General features: G+C 43.8%; 1 protein-coding gene across 4 annotated transcripts in view; it reads left to right on the top strand.

The window, feature by feature from the left end:
- The window catches only part of GRAP2 (GRB2 related adaptor protein 2), a 51727-nt gene that overhangs the window by 25184 nt on the left and 13289 nt on the right, over positions 1–13254 (top strand). For 2 of the 4 annotated variants that reach the window (XM_075154888.1, XM_075154878.1), the window contains exons 2-4: positions 6685–6787; positions 9953–10044; positions 12393–12512. In XM_075154888.1, the coding sequence (XP_075010989.1) occupies positions 6710–6787; positions 9953–10044; positions 12393–12512 (290 nt within the window). In that variant the 5' untranslated portion in view covers positions 6685–6709. Of the gene's footprint in view, positions 1–1392; positions 1476–5986; positions 6034–6684; positions 6788–9952; positions 10045–12392; positions 12513–13254 lie in introns of those variants that run through there. The other 2 variants (XM_075154869.1, XM_075154895.1) reach the window with 2 other exon arrangements.

Here is a 13254-nt window from a genome sequence, read left to right as displayed (position 1 = left end):
GTTGTTTATTCCCATGTCCATTACTTTGCAGTCATCAGCACTGCGATTCATCTTGCATTTCAACAGTATTTTGAAAACCGTCTGCAAGTCTGTCAGCAGATTTAATTTGTATTACCCTTATTTTTTTTTATTATCAGTAAGCTTTGTCACTTCATTTTTTCCAGATCATTTATGAATATGTTGAACAGCTCATTCAAGTGGTTTCCTAACTTTTAATCAGTTGTTAATCCTCTATAGGACTTTCCCTCTTATTCTTTGAGAGTTTAGCAGGATTTTTAAGAGTCTTTGGTGAGAGACTTCATCAAAAAGGATTTAGAAATGCAAGTTTTATATCAAGTGATCACCCATATCCACATGTTCATCAGCTCCTTCAAAGAACTCAATCAGATTTGTGCAGTATGACTTCCTTCTACAAAAGCTATATGAGGGGCAATTGCTATGTCATTTCTCTCTTATGCCCAGTAATTCTTTTCTTCATTATTGTTTCTACCAATTTCAGGCATACAGAAGTTAGATCTCCTGACCCTTGCATCCCCTTAAAATGCTTTTCAAACGTTGGCATTGTGTTTGCTGCTTTTTCTCCTAGTACCGAGGCTGGGTTAGGTCTTACATTGTATGCCACAGTTTAATTGCTCAGCCTTTATTATTTCATGTTCAGTTTAGATTTTGGTCAAGAATTCTAAAATATCGAATCTTTGGATTTACTCTTGTTCATTTACTGATTTGTCCTAAAACCTTTTCTTCCAATTCTTCAGCTTGAGACAGTTCCCCTGGATCTTCTCTGCAAAGAAAACCCCAGTGTGGGGACCTCCTTACATCCCTACAGAAGATGCATGGATGCAGATAATTCATTTAGCTTTTGTGCTTCATCCTTATCTTCTTTGAGCACTCTTTTTACATCTCAATCATCTGTCAGCCCTACAGACACTTTGGCAGGCTTCCTGATTCTGTTGTCTTTGAAAATAATTTTATTACATGTTTTTATGTCTTCAGCTACTTGTTCCTCGAGATACGCTTTTCAACAGACTTATGGTTTCTCATTTAACTTACCAGATCTGTGCTCTTTTCTGTTTTCCTTATTTGGGTAGAACTTGCACTTTCTGAGGGGCAGTACCCTCATATATTCAGCTTTTAAAGCAGCCTGGGCTGAGGCAGCAGCAAAGGGCAGGTCCTTTTGAACTGACACCACCATTTTAAATATGCAGTCTACCAAATATTTTCAACATTAGAGACTGATAATTGTCCGTGCCCCACTCTGTCCTGAGACAGACACTGTTCTGTGCCTCTGCCTCTGTCCCCCATGCCCACTCCTGACTGTCCTCGTCCACACATGTGGACCCGTTACTGATGTGGCACACTATCGCTGCAGGGAGGAGCCTGATACAGGCTGAGCTCTCCTTCTCTTCCTTCTCTTAGATGGTAACACACCTCCTGCTTTCTAGCAAAGTGCCAGACGAGAGGAGAGCTGCTACAAGGTATGGGGCGAGTGTGGCTCTGAGACGAGTGGGGGGAGCTGTGTGGGGAAGGTACTAAGGAGGAAAGGGGGGTTTGGGGAGGAGAGGTAAAGTACTGCGCGGTAGGGGAAGAACATGGGATCCCAGTGCCATCTTGTTCATCAGCTTCAACAACAGGGCAGTGCTTTTGCAGGACAAATCCCTGTGCCTCAGCCGAATCTGACCAGTTGGAAACTGAGGGAGGAGGTGGGCAAACAGAAGGAGGTACACCTCACCCTAGTCCTCCACACCAATTCTTCCAGCACAGCAAAAATTCATGATTTTATACTCTCACAATATTGTGCGGTACGGTGCTACTCTCTTTGGGGCTGCTGTTGCACAGGCTTCCCAGGTGCTGCACCGCTCTACTCTGTCATGACTGCAAGTAGCACAGAAGACTCAGGTTCCTTAGGGACATTAAGCACCATCCTGGTCTGGGGCATTTCTTACCAACTGCTGTTGGTTATAGAGTCCTGAAAGTTTGTTTGTTCTGTGAATCCTATGAGGCTTATTTTGTCAGAGCACAGAGGCTCAGCCCAAGTCCTATGCATTGCTCTGGATGGCAGGATAGCTAAGACTTAAATGCGACAGTGCTGAGTGTTTTAGTGACTTGTTCTCCCTTATAAATTTTACCCTCTTATCACTGACAGTCAGTGGAGCTGCACCGTTAACTCTGCAGCAAGAGGTTTGTGTTTTTGGAACGAAATATTCCCATACCACTTGTATGTGGCTTAGCTGGTGAAAACAAAGCTTTTATCTATCACAGCTCTTCTACATAACAGGTCCCTTCTCCATTGTTTCTGCTGAAATGTCATCTGGAGTTTCTGTACAGATGTTCAGGGTTGAATTCTGTCCCTGGTTGCTCATCAGTCCAATAGGTTGCTCTTGCAGAGCCGAACAAAGACACAGTAGCTCACGCTGTATATTTCAGTGCAAAACCTCACTGGATGGAGCTGCAGGCTGGAGATGTGCACGATGCAGGCATAAAAATAAAAACTTTTGTTCATATGGCTTCTTTAAGTGGGCACATTGTTGCAACTATGCCCTCCTTCTGTGATGTTAATATGTGAGATTGAGCAGGGGTGAGCCTGGGCAGTCCCTGAGTGGTAAGCTCTTCATAGGTGATGACCTTCGCTGGCATTGTTATTACTGAATTTTGACCCAGCTTGGTGTAGGGTAATGGTGTTAAACTCTTTGGGATGCTGCTGTCAGACTATGTTTCTTGCTGACATGATTTAGGCCTTGGCTCTTCTCATCAACGGAGAAATGCTGATGTTCTTGCTCAAGGAATGGCATTCTGCCAAACTAAAATACCTACCTAGTGCTCTCAAAGCCACGCTGCTTTTCAATTCTCCTTTTATGAATCTTCTGCTGCACCAGTCCCACAGAATTGCAGTAGCCTTATGTCCCCTGGATCCGCCTCATTACAACGGGGAACCACAGAGAAAATTCGCCTCCATGCAGAGAGCCAGCACAAAACGGAGGGTACTGGTCAACTCACACTCAGAACTGAAAAATTCTCCTTTGAACATTGCATAGACTTCATGCTAAACTCTGTACAAGGGTGATTTTCACATAGAACATTATACACAGTCTAAAATTGCCCTTGGTTACTCGAAAGCTTAAAGGAGTTGCACCAGGCAGTTAAAAGCAGAATCTCTCTCTCTCTGTGTAAACTGCAGTGCTGTCCTTTGGGATAAAAGGTGCTTGAGAAATGTAAGTTATGACAATAACAAAAAAATTCTTGTCTTTCTGTGTCGTGGGGTGGTGCTCGAAGTCACGCACATGCAGAGAGGGAAAGAATGGGCCCCAGGCAGGGGAGTTTTCATGAGGGTCCAGCACTGACCCATGCAGAGTGAGGATTCTCAAGTTACAGATGGAGGGAGGAACAGGATTAGAAAAAACAGAACTGGTTTGAAGTTCAGGTGATGAAAAGTGGTAGGCTGGAGTTCAAAGACAGGATTATTGGCTAGTGTTGCTTTAGTAGTTGGTGGGGGAAGAGCTTAAGGCCACAGCATTACTGCATTGCTGATTTATCAACACAGCCAACACTGTGTATGGTATTTGAGTCACTTCTAAATCCAGTCGCTGGCAATGAAAAGCACATTTAATCCATGTGTTAGATTGTTTGAAGAGGTATCTGTCTCCTGGTCTCTCCCTGAGGTTGGAATTGCTGAAATTGAAAAGAAGGTGAGGGAGGAGATTTTAACTGTTTCACAAACCCTTCTCCTTTTGAGGGGGTCACATCTCCAATAGCATCTTTAACATTTGGGATATTGAAAAATGAAAGGCTCTCTGCCCTCTTGCCCCCTGCAGAGAGAACCCCCACTGTCTCTTCCATGACTAAAGGGCAAAGGGCAAAGACAGGATTTGTATTTAAAGAGTTTATTGTTTTTAAGTGTGTTTTTTTTCTCAAGCTGGGATTAGTGCGCTGCACTTAGGAGTTCCAGGATTCATCTGCACTGTTGGCTCTGATCTCTCTGCAGCAGCCTACCGCTGCAAGATAAAACACCGAAAAACATCCCTTACTAAAGTAATTCTCCTTTAGTCTTTTTCTTCAGTTCTCTTCCATGAAAGAGTATCATTGTTTAACTGGTTCCCTCAATGGTTAATTCCCCTTTGATTTAATACCCGTACACTCTGTTAGCATGCAAGGGGCTCACACTGGCTGTGGGAGGTTATAGACTGAAGCTCAGTATGAGAACAGAGGGCAGTTCTCGGATCAGGCCTGAGTTGCATCTGCAGAGTTACACCAATGCCTGGAATAAGAGTGGGGCAATCAGAGGGCAAACCTAAGCTATATTTGCAAATCTGCAAAGGGTATCCAAAGTAAGAATTAAAGAGCATCAGTAAGTCAACAGAGAGAAAAGGGGGTGAAAATGTTTGGAATAGCTGGAAAGCTGAAGACTGAGAATAAAGCACATTGGTAAAACATAGGGTGTTATGGTTCAGTATTGATGAGGCCCGCTAAGGCAGCGGGCTGGAGTAGCAGGCATATAGCAGATCACAACTGAGCTATGTTCTCCAACCTACATGAGAGACCCCAACACTGAAACAACCCCAATTGCTGTAGGACAGGTTCATGCTGAACGAGCAGAGCTTTCTGTGGATTGCTAAAAAATTTGCCTTGGTGCCACACAGCTCACATCACTCACATGAATACAAATTCACCTATAAGCAGCAAAAAAGATGGTGCTAACAGAGTCCAATAGGAAGCACGTGAAGATCTTTTCATAGTTAGAAATGAGATGTAACAAATCTTAGAACTAATCTCCAGTGATGTTACAGCCCCTCTTGTGGATCACTTTATCTGGGCATCTTTAGTCAAGTGCAAAGGGACTGTGCAAGTAAGAAACACACAGCTTAGCCAATAAATAACTGCTTTATAGAGTTAACACACAGAGAAGCTACCTAGGATTTAATGAAATATTAGGCTAAGCATTAGCATACTCCTCACCTGTGTAAAGGCATCTGAAGAGTCTTTGCTGGTGAGGCAGGCATCAATTAGGAGGTAAGAGTCGGCCTCCATGGTTGCCATCTGCCACCAGCTGGGTCAGGACTGATGGCACTGACAACTCAACTCAGTGCCCCCAATGATTCGTGACTGGTTCCCAACTAAACCTCCTGTGGTTTTGTTTTTCCTCTGAGATTTTATATCTTCCCATGTTGGTTTTTTTCCTCTTGAATCCCTGGGCTACTGCTGGTGCCGTCTCAACAGTCCTATCTCTGTCTATAATTTTTGCCCTGCAGACTTTCTCCCAGCTCATTCTCAGCAGTTTGAGTCAAGTTGCACTGTATCAGAGCTGGGCCCTGGATCCTTGGTACACAGGTAGTTAAATCCTGGGTTGCGTGTCAAAGGAGGAAGCTTACAGCAGGTATTGCAGAGAAGGAGGAGTACAGTAGCCTGTTGATTTTAAAGTGGTATAATTTTGGAGCTTGCTCAGTATAAGCCCTTTATATTTTGGGGATCTCATCTCAGTTCTAACAGGAGATAAGAAATAGCTCCCTAACTAGGGTTGTTCCTACGGTTTCTTTCTAGGGTTTTCTGGTTAAGAATGTTTTGGATCAGGCAAGTTGGCACTTCTCAAGCCGTAAACCTGGGTGGTTTTGTGAGAGATGAAGCTAGGTAATGGAACCTTTGGCTTCAGGACCATTGTTCCCAGATGAACATAGCTTAGTAACCATAAAAATTACTTCTACATTGGAGCTGTCTGATGGTCTTCACAAGCTGGACTGCAAGAGCATCTACCAGCAGTGCACTTGCTTAATGTGGCAGTGCCTAGCTATTTCTTGTCTTGTTACTGGCAGCCTCACCACTGGGCTGCAGGGTCCATGAGCCAGTCATGGGAAATGAGTAACTCTTGATTATAGAAGTGGTCCTGCTGGGGTACATCTGAGTTACATGAGCAGGAAGTGGTGAAGAAGCGAAACTCATGTTGCTACTTCCCCTGCCACATCTGCTCTGCTGATGAAAAGCGGGCTTTGGTTTGCAGGCAGTCTGGTACATTTCAGGCTCTTGGGTTACCAACACTGAGGTAGGGTAAGAGCGTGCCTTAAATTCGTCAGTGCTACAGTTTCACTCTCTGTCTGCTCCAAAATGGGGAATATAGCCTTTCTGCAAACAGTTTTTCCTAGCTGAAAGTTATGGTCACCCATGCTAAGCCATCACAGAGAAAAATCTCTTTCAACCTTCAGTATTGTGGTCCCTGTCCAAGAAAAAATTGTATTTATTGCAGGCTGTTCATTTTGTCCGCAATTTGTCTCACTCTTGAAATAAAGAGTAAGTCACTGCAGAGGGCAAATGCATTCTTCTATTGCATGACAGAGTCACTTGCTTCATTGGGAACTGTGACAGAGTAGTGGTTGGTCTATACAAAAGATTTTTCCCTGCTACCAGCTTATTTGGGTGATGTGTGCAAACTTCTCTGCGAGATTGCTGCAGAGAAAGAGAACTGAACCCATTGTTCAAACAATGGGTTGTTTGAACTACTGACTTGAGCTAATTATAGCCTCTTGGCCATGCCATGTCTTCTACCTGCTAATGTCTTTCCATGTCTAGTAACTAACGTCTACCAATGGTTGGTGCATGCTCACCCATGTACAAATCACAGCATTGCCTATAAGCTTTCTAGAGGCTAGACTCAGCAGACTCAGCAGCTCGTAGATGTTGACAAGTATATACTTCTTCCAGCTTTGCTCTGCCACCAAGAAACAGTATGGAAGCCATCGCCAAGTTTGATTTCAGTGCTTCTGGAGAGGATGAATTGAGCTTCCAGGCTGGGGATATGCTGAAGGTAAGTGCAGCCCAGGCTTGACTTTCTGCAATTTTCTGAGCAGCAGCATTTCTGAGAGTGCTGCCAGATCTTTCTATGCTCCCATTTGCCTTGACAAAACAGATGAAGGCAGACGTCTATAAACTGGGATACAAATGCAGGATACTCATCTCGCATAGGGCTTGCTATAGGTCAACCAACAATTCCCAGGTCGCTTGAGTCTGTGTCCACTTCACTTGATTTTAGGTCCATAAACTATGGATTTGGTTGCTCTACAGTCCTCCAGTAGTCAGCAGGGAAGGATAAGTGCCTTTGCTGGGGCAGAGATCCAGTTCTTCGGCAGACAAATTTTGAGGGTCCTGTCTGTTTTCATTGACTATGTAGGTAGTCTAGGGTGACTACGTTTAGGATGACTATGTCTAAAGGCAGGCAGGATGAGTGTGGTCCAGAGAGATTGCTGTCTTCCTTATTTCCAGCTCTTAAACTGTTTAAAAGATAGTTATCATGCATTATAGAACTTATACCTAACTTTTCACTGTAAGTAATTACTGTTAGTTACCACAGGGGTTTTGGGCAATTGCAAATAGGAGAGGAAAAGTCCATGAGACAGTCTGTTACACACATAATGGAAGAGTTTAAGAGGTCCTGGGCTAATAATATTATATACACCCTTGCAGGAATTTAGCAGTGGGGGAATGGCAGAAGTAGAGTTGATCATACCCAATACAGAGCATGTAAGAGTCTCTTTAAAGTTTATTTGCCTGTGTTATGGTAGAACAGTTCTTGTTAACCCTACCGAAGTCCCACAGATGAAGTCATACGCTGCTCCACCCTAACTATTTATCCACTTCTCAGCCCGCAGCGTAGCTGTTCTGTTTCAGTTGAAAATGCCTGAGTATAACTCCTCTCTAAGGCCTTAACTCCTCTACTGTCCAAAGGGATGTTGTACAATAATAGGATCTAAACCCTTGTTTGGCCAGGGAGCCTTCACTACCTTCCTGTACCATCCCTGCTGTTCTAGTTAATAACCAGATATTGGGTCTCAGCCTTGCCTCTTCCATCACCACCATTTTTTATTTTATTGGCCTCTTAATTCCTGAAGCTTAGACAAAGCTGACGGTATCCAGAACTCATTAAGATCAAATACCGGCTTTTTCCAGAGAGCTATGAGAAGGTTCTGATAAATCACTGCCTCTCTTCAGCACAGATGAACACTCTCATTCCTAATTCTTCCCTAGGTCAAGAGCAGTCCCCATGTCCCTACTGTCCCGTGATCTTTACCTGGTATCTTCTTCCTCAGGAGACTGGGGTTTCACCAAGTCCCTGGCCAGGGTGATGGTGTTGGCCAGATCACTTTTCCTTCTGTTCCTCAGTTTCCCTTCCTGTAAAATCATTATAAGCTAGAGCTTCCTTTCAAAGTACGTTGGAAGCTACTGATGAAAAGTGTCAAATAACACTACACATCGGTGTTATTAGTTGTCACAGAGACTTCACTACCAGAAAAGTCAGACTGCCTCTTGCTGGTAAACAAGGTAAACAAGGTAACACCTTGGCCGCCCTAGCCAGAGTAATAGTAAATTAGCCTGAGTAACATCTCTCTTCTGGCATACGCACACATACATTCATACCCCGTCATGAGCCCCGTCCTGCTGCCTGCACAACCTGCTGGCTGTCTTTTCTGATTTATAAAGGAGATAAGATGAACAGTATTGATGTAGAGATTAGAAAACAGGAAACATGAGGCCCTCAACCAGCAGTGACAGGAGGAAATTCACCCTCTCACCCCCCCACACATCCTTCTCTGAGAGGATGACACACTGAGAGAAACCTGCCAGCCCTGCACCGAGAACCAGCAGGTGGGTCTTTCTGGAAACTTTGCCACCAACAGAGCAGGGCCTGAGCGTGAGCAGGGAGTAGCTATCATCCCCTTTGGTTGGCCACAGCAGCAAAAGAGCCTTAAACCAGCACCCAGGGATGGGGGAAGCAGTGACTATACAAGCAGGGAACTTCACAGCTTTCTATTCCCCAACCTTTCTGTATCCATAATGCATAAAAAAGGCCTACGTGGCAGGCCAGGCAATGGAGCATTGGCTCCAGAGACACTAACATCCTGTTGCCAACGCCAAGCAAGTTAGAATGTGCGTTAGACTCTCAAAAACATGAGACTGGCTTACAAAACAAGTATTATTATTGTTAATAATAGATTTTAAATTAAGTCTTTTCCACTTGCTTTCTCCTTTTAAAACTGTCACGGCTCATGCTTTCAGGCTCCTCTCCAAAACCAGAGAGAATAGAAACATATTCTATTTCATAAAGCGGAATTCTGTCCCAGGAGTTGGAATGTCAAACAAAACACCAAAGACCACAACATTTGCAGTAAAATGACAATGTGGTTGTATCCCTGTCCTTTCTCCTCTAGCTTAGGGCTATATCAGGGACCATCAGCCAGGGAGCAGTGAATTTGGACAGTCCCTGGTCAGCAGTGCAGTCCCTAAGGACCATTACAGTCAACATTAATGTGCGCACCACTTGAAGCTGCTCCAGTGTGTGCTGTGGGCTGGCTTCCTGCTATCCTACAATCTCTTAAGTATTATAGTGGCTTTAAAATACTTTTTGCCTCCTCCTTTTATCTACCTTGGCAAAGCTCAGGGCAGCTGAGGACTTAACCCACTGAATAATCTCTTGTGAAATGACATGTGAGATCACATGGTAACATCTGTGCAGTCATAATGCACACACACAGAGATATAGCTGTATATCCCTCCATACCCATACATGTCAGAGGAGTTTTCACAGTTTCCTTCCTCCCTTGTGAAACTGAGATGCTTCAGTACCAACTATTAAAAGCAGCACAGAGAACTCCTTAAGCCCCTATTAAGTCCTTCAGAGCTGAATTTCTCCATTTCACAGACATCAGAGACATGCAGACAGCATCCCCAGCCACCTGGACAGGCATTCAGATGAAGGAATAAAGTTACAAGCAATCCCTCTAATTCTCCTTGGCCTTCTTTATTGCTTTGTTTGCTCTGAAGTGGTCATCAGCCACTAACCTTGCTGCACAGTGGGTAGGAAGTAGAGCATATGTGGAGTTCTATTCTTACAAGAAATTCGAGGTTTCTGCCAGAATCTTGGTTACTTTTGCCTTTCTCAGGAGACATGCTTATTCCATCCATCTCTCCATTGCAGGTTTTGAGCTCTCAGGAAGAGTGGTACAAGGCTGAGCTCAGAAGTCAAGAGGGCTACGTTCCTAAGAACTTCATTGATTTTCACGTTCCCCCGTAAGTGTCACGAAAACTGTGTGCACCTACCATGGCACATTTCCACAGAGTGCTGTCAAGAGCATGTGTGTGTGCATGCACAAAGGAAGACATGATAGAGGAAGCACTGGTTATAACATACTACAGTTTAAGGCTGGCAAGGATTGCCATAATGCTATATGCAGTTCTGCCAGCACACCTTATTTCTACTCTGAAGCATTCTCTGTTCTTTCAGAGCTGAATGGTTCTCAATGCTTTCTATCACTCCCAAGTGACTCCTTTGTTACTGTTGCTCAGAGGAATGTCACTGGGATGTGGCAGGAACTGCATTTAGATCTCCTCGGACAGGAGGAGAATAGTCATGATGCGAAGTCTTGGCAACAGAGACAGAGGCTGAGCACAAAAGGAAGAGCAAGAGATCTCTCTGAAAATGAATTACAAAAATGTAATTCCCTCCCCCCCCGACTCTTAACTACATTAACTCCCCATCCTGCCATCCGCATTTCCTCCCCCCGCAAAGTGTGTGTGAGTTTCTCCCGATACACTAGAGGTCAGTGCAATGCTACGTGAAATGTGACAGCTGGTGTTACTCATGGATTGACAGAGATGATAGACCAGACATGCCGCCCTGCTCCCACACACATGCAGACACACACACACACACACACCCTTCTCCACGTTTCGTGACTGCACACCCAAACATAGATCTGTCAGAGGACAGGCATACCTTCATCTCTCTCTTCCCACTGAGTAGATGGCACTGCACTTTCAGAAAGGACTGATAGGTGTTTAAATGCATGTTAAATGTGCTGTCCGGCCCTGTGCCATAAATATGACAATGCATGGCATTTTTACAACCTTTTCCTTTCAGCTGGCAGAAATGCTCCCTTGAAGCCCCTCTAACTGTCCTCTTTTGAAAAAGTGCTGCAGCATTTCAGGAGCGAACAGGCAGAGCATGCACCAAGCCTGGTACTGCTAGCTGTAACACATTGGTGCCCTAAGCAGGCAAGCTGGGAGTGCAGAGGGATTTTGAGGGTACAAATAAGTGCCACTGTCCCCTTTGGAGGTGGCACTTACCGGCCTTTTTGGACATAAGCCAGTCTGCTTGGCTGAGCTGAAGGACATTAATTATTAGTTTGCTGTGCAAATGTGGGCTTGTACTTTTGAGCCTCAGGGGGATGAGATCTCCCAGTCAGTTGTTCTTGTTCGCTCTTTTACAGGGCTGTGGCATCATGCAGCGACACTAGCAGCTTCTTTTTTCACACACATTTTCCTCATGATGCTTTCTCTGTGCAAGAGCTGTGAAGAAATATTTCCACTTTGACACTTTTCTGAGTAGCAGGTCTGCACTTTGAAGCAGTTCAGGCCAGATGCTAGAACCAGACGTAGGGAAGAAAGCTGTCTCCTATTTTTGATGGGCTGGATTTTTTTATCTTTGTCTTCTCAAGTAATCATTGAGACCAGTTATCAATGCTTAATAAAGTCTGATTTCCCTTTGCTAATGATACATAGGTAAACTGTGATGATAGTAAGAAGTAGTATAACGAAACTCAAAAGTGGAAATGACAGAGCTTATGAAACTATCAGTCCTTAATTTTAATGCAATACAGACAATTAAGCATTACATAAAAGCAGAAGATGGCAGATTGTAGATCTTATTAGCTCTGGAGTGGACATATATAAGTGTACATGATCATTTTTTTCTGTACTGAAAAATTCCTATTGGCACTGTATTATTTTACTATTTATGGTGACTTTCTCATTATTTGTCCAGTGGTTTATACTATCGTTTGTTATGCCTGGCTAAATTTACGTAAGTGTGCTTATGTATTCTGTATTTCTGCGATTTTGTGGTACTATAACTCTTGCAGGAACCAATTTATTAGTACTAAAACTTTCATGGCTTGCTTCTGCTAAAAATTTGTGTGCCACTTGCAATATATCCATCACAGTCCAGTAATTTTCCATCAGTTTACCAAAAGCAATTTGATGTATACGTCTGAGAATTATGTGTGTATGTATATGTACATACACATTTGTAATTTAAAATTTCTTTGACTAACACCTTACTGTACTGTGCCTGTAATTACAGTTTCAGCTGAGTGTTGCCTCTTAGCAGGCCAAAGCTTACATTGTTCTCTTTGCATCTACATGCTTTTACTGCTCAAAGAAAATGGTCTGCACCCATCAAAACCCTGTACCTTCGCGTGTACGTGGCCACTGGGAGTAGTCATGTGGGCTCCTCTGATTCTTTTGTTTTGTCTTTCCTCCACCCCGCTTATTCACGTTCTCCCTACCTTCAATTTTTTTGTTCCTCACCTTAATTCACATTCCTTATTCACATCTCCATGATTTTTCCCACTTGACAGCTGGTTTGATGAGAGGATATCCCGCCACGAAGCCGAGAACATCCTCATGAGCAAAGGAGTTGGCTCCTTCATCGTCCGAGCCAGTCAGAACTCTCACGGTGACTTCTCCATCTCTGTCAGGTATCTGCTTCTCAAAGCATTTTCCTGCGTCTTTTCCTGTTTAATGGTGTCCCTAGCCTCCTCTTGACAGGATTCCTAATGTGACGTAGCCTCTTGGGAAGTTTGCATGCTGCCAGTCACTGGCAGTGCTGCTGTGCTGTGAATGAGAACAAATTAGGCATCTGACTCCCAAATGTTTCTGCCACTTTTCAAGTGACACAGTGAATGCCCCATCCCCTGGTGACCTGCTTCTCTGAAAGAGCTGCAGCAAAGCAGAGTGGTACATGGGACATCTCCCACAGTGCAAAACATGTGCCTTCCATTTGTTTTAATTCCCTGACAGCTCTGGTTACTGAATCCAAAAATTCCACTACTACCCATTAAGAGATGACTACTACATTGTTAACTTATTTCCCACAGGTCACTAAACAGCCATTGGACAGGAATGGCTTTAAGTTGCTTGCAGCCCAGCTGCATTTCAGCAACTTATTGTAACCCAGCCCTTCTCAGAGCATTTGCTTCAAAGCAGAGCTCTTAAATGATGTATGGTTTCCCAATTTTCAGTCAAAAAATTGATAACCAGTTTTAAATTAGAGTAGTGGTTAGCAATGTCTTTTCCAAGCAGTGTGCACTTTCTGATTCAGGGAGCTCAAAAAGTATCTGGGAGGAATGCAGGAAAACATTCTGGTTACATCTACACCAATAAATTAAGTACAGTCAGGCTCTTTCTCTGGCCCTGAGGTCAGGCAATGTGGCAGAGCTC

The sequence above is a fragment of the Calonectris borealis genome, chromosome 1, assembly GCF_964195595.1.
Source record: "Calonectris borealis chromosome 1, bCalBor7.hap1.2, whole genome shotgun sequence".
NCBI classification, from domain to species: Eukaryota; Metazoa; Chordata; class Aves; order Procellariiformes; family Procellariidae; genus Calonectris; species Calonectris borealis.
The sequence above is the reverse complement of the archived record's forward strand: the minus strand, read 5'-3'. Positions and strand labels throughout refer to the sequence as shown.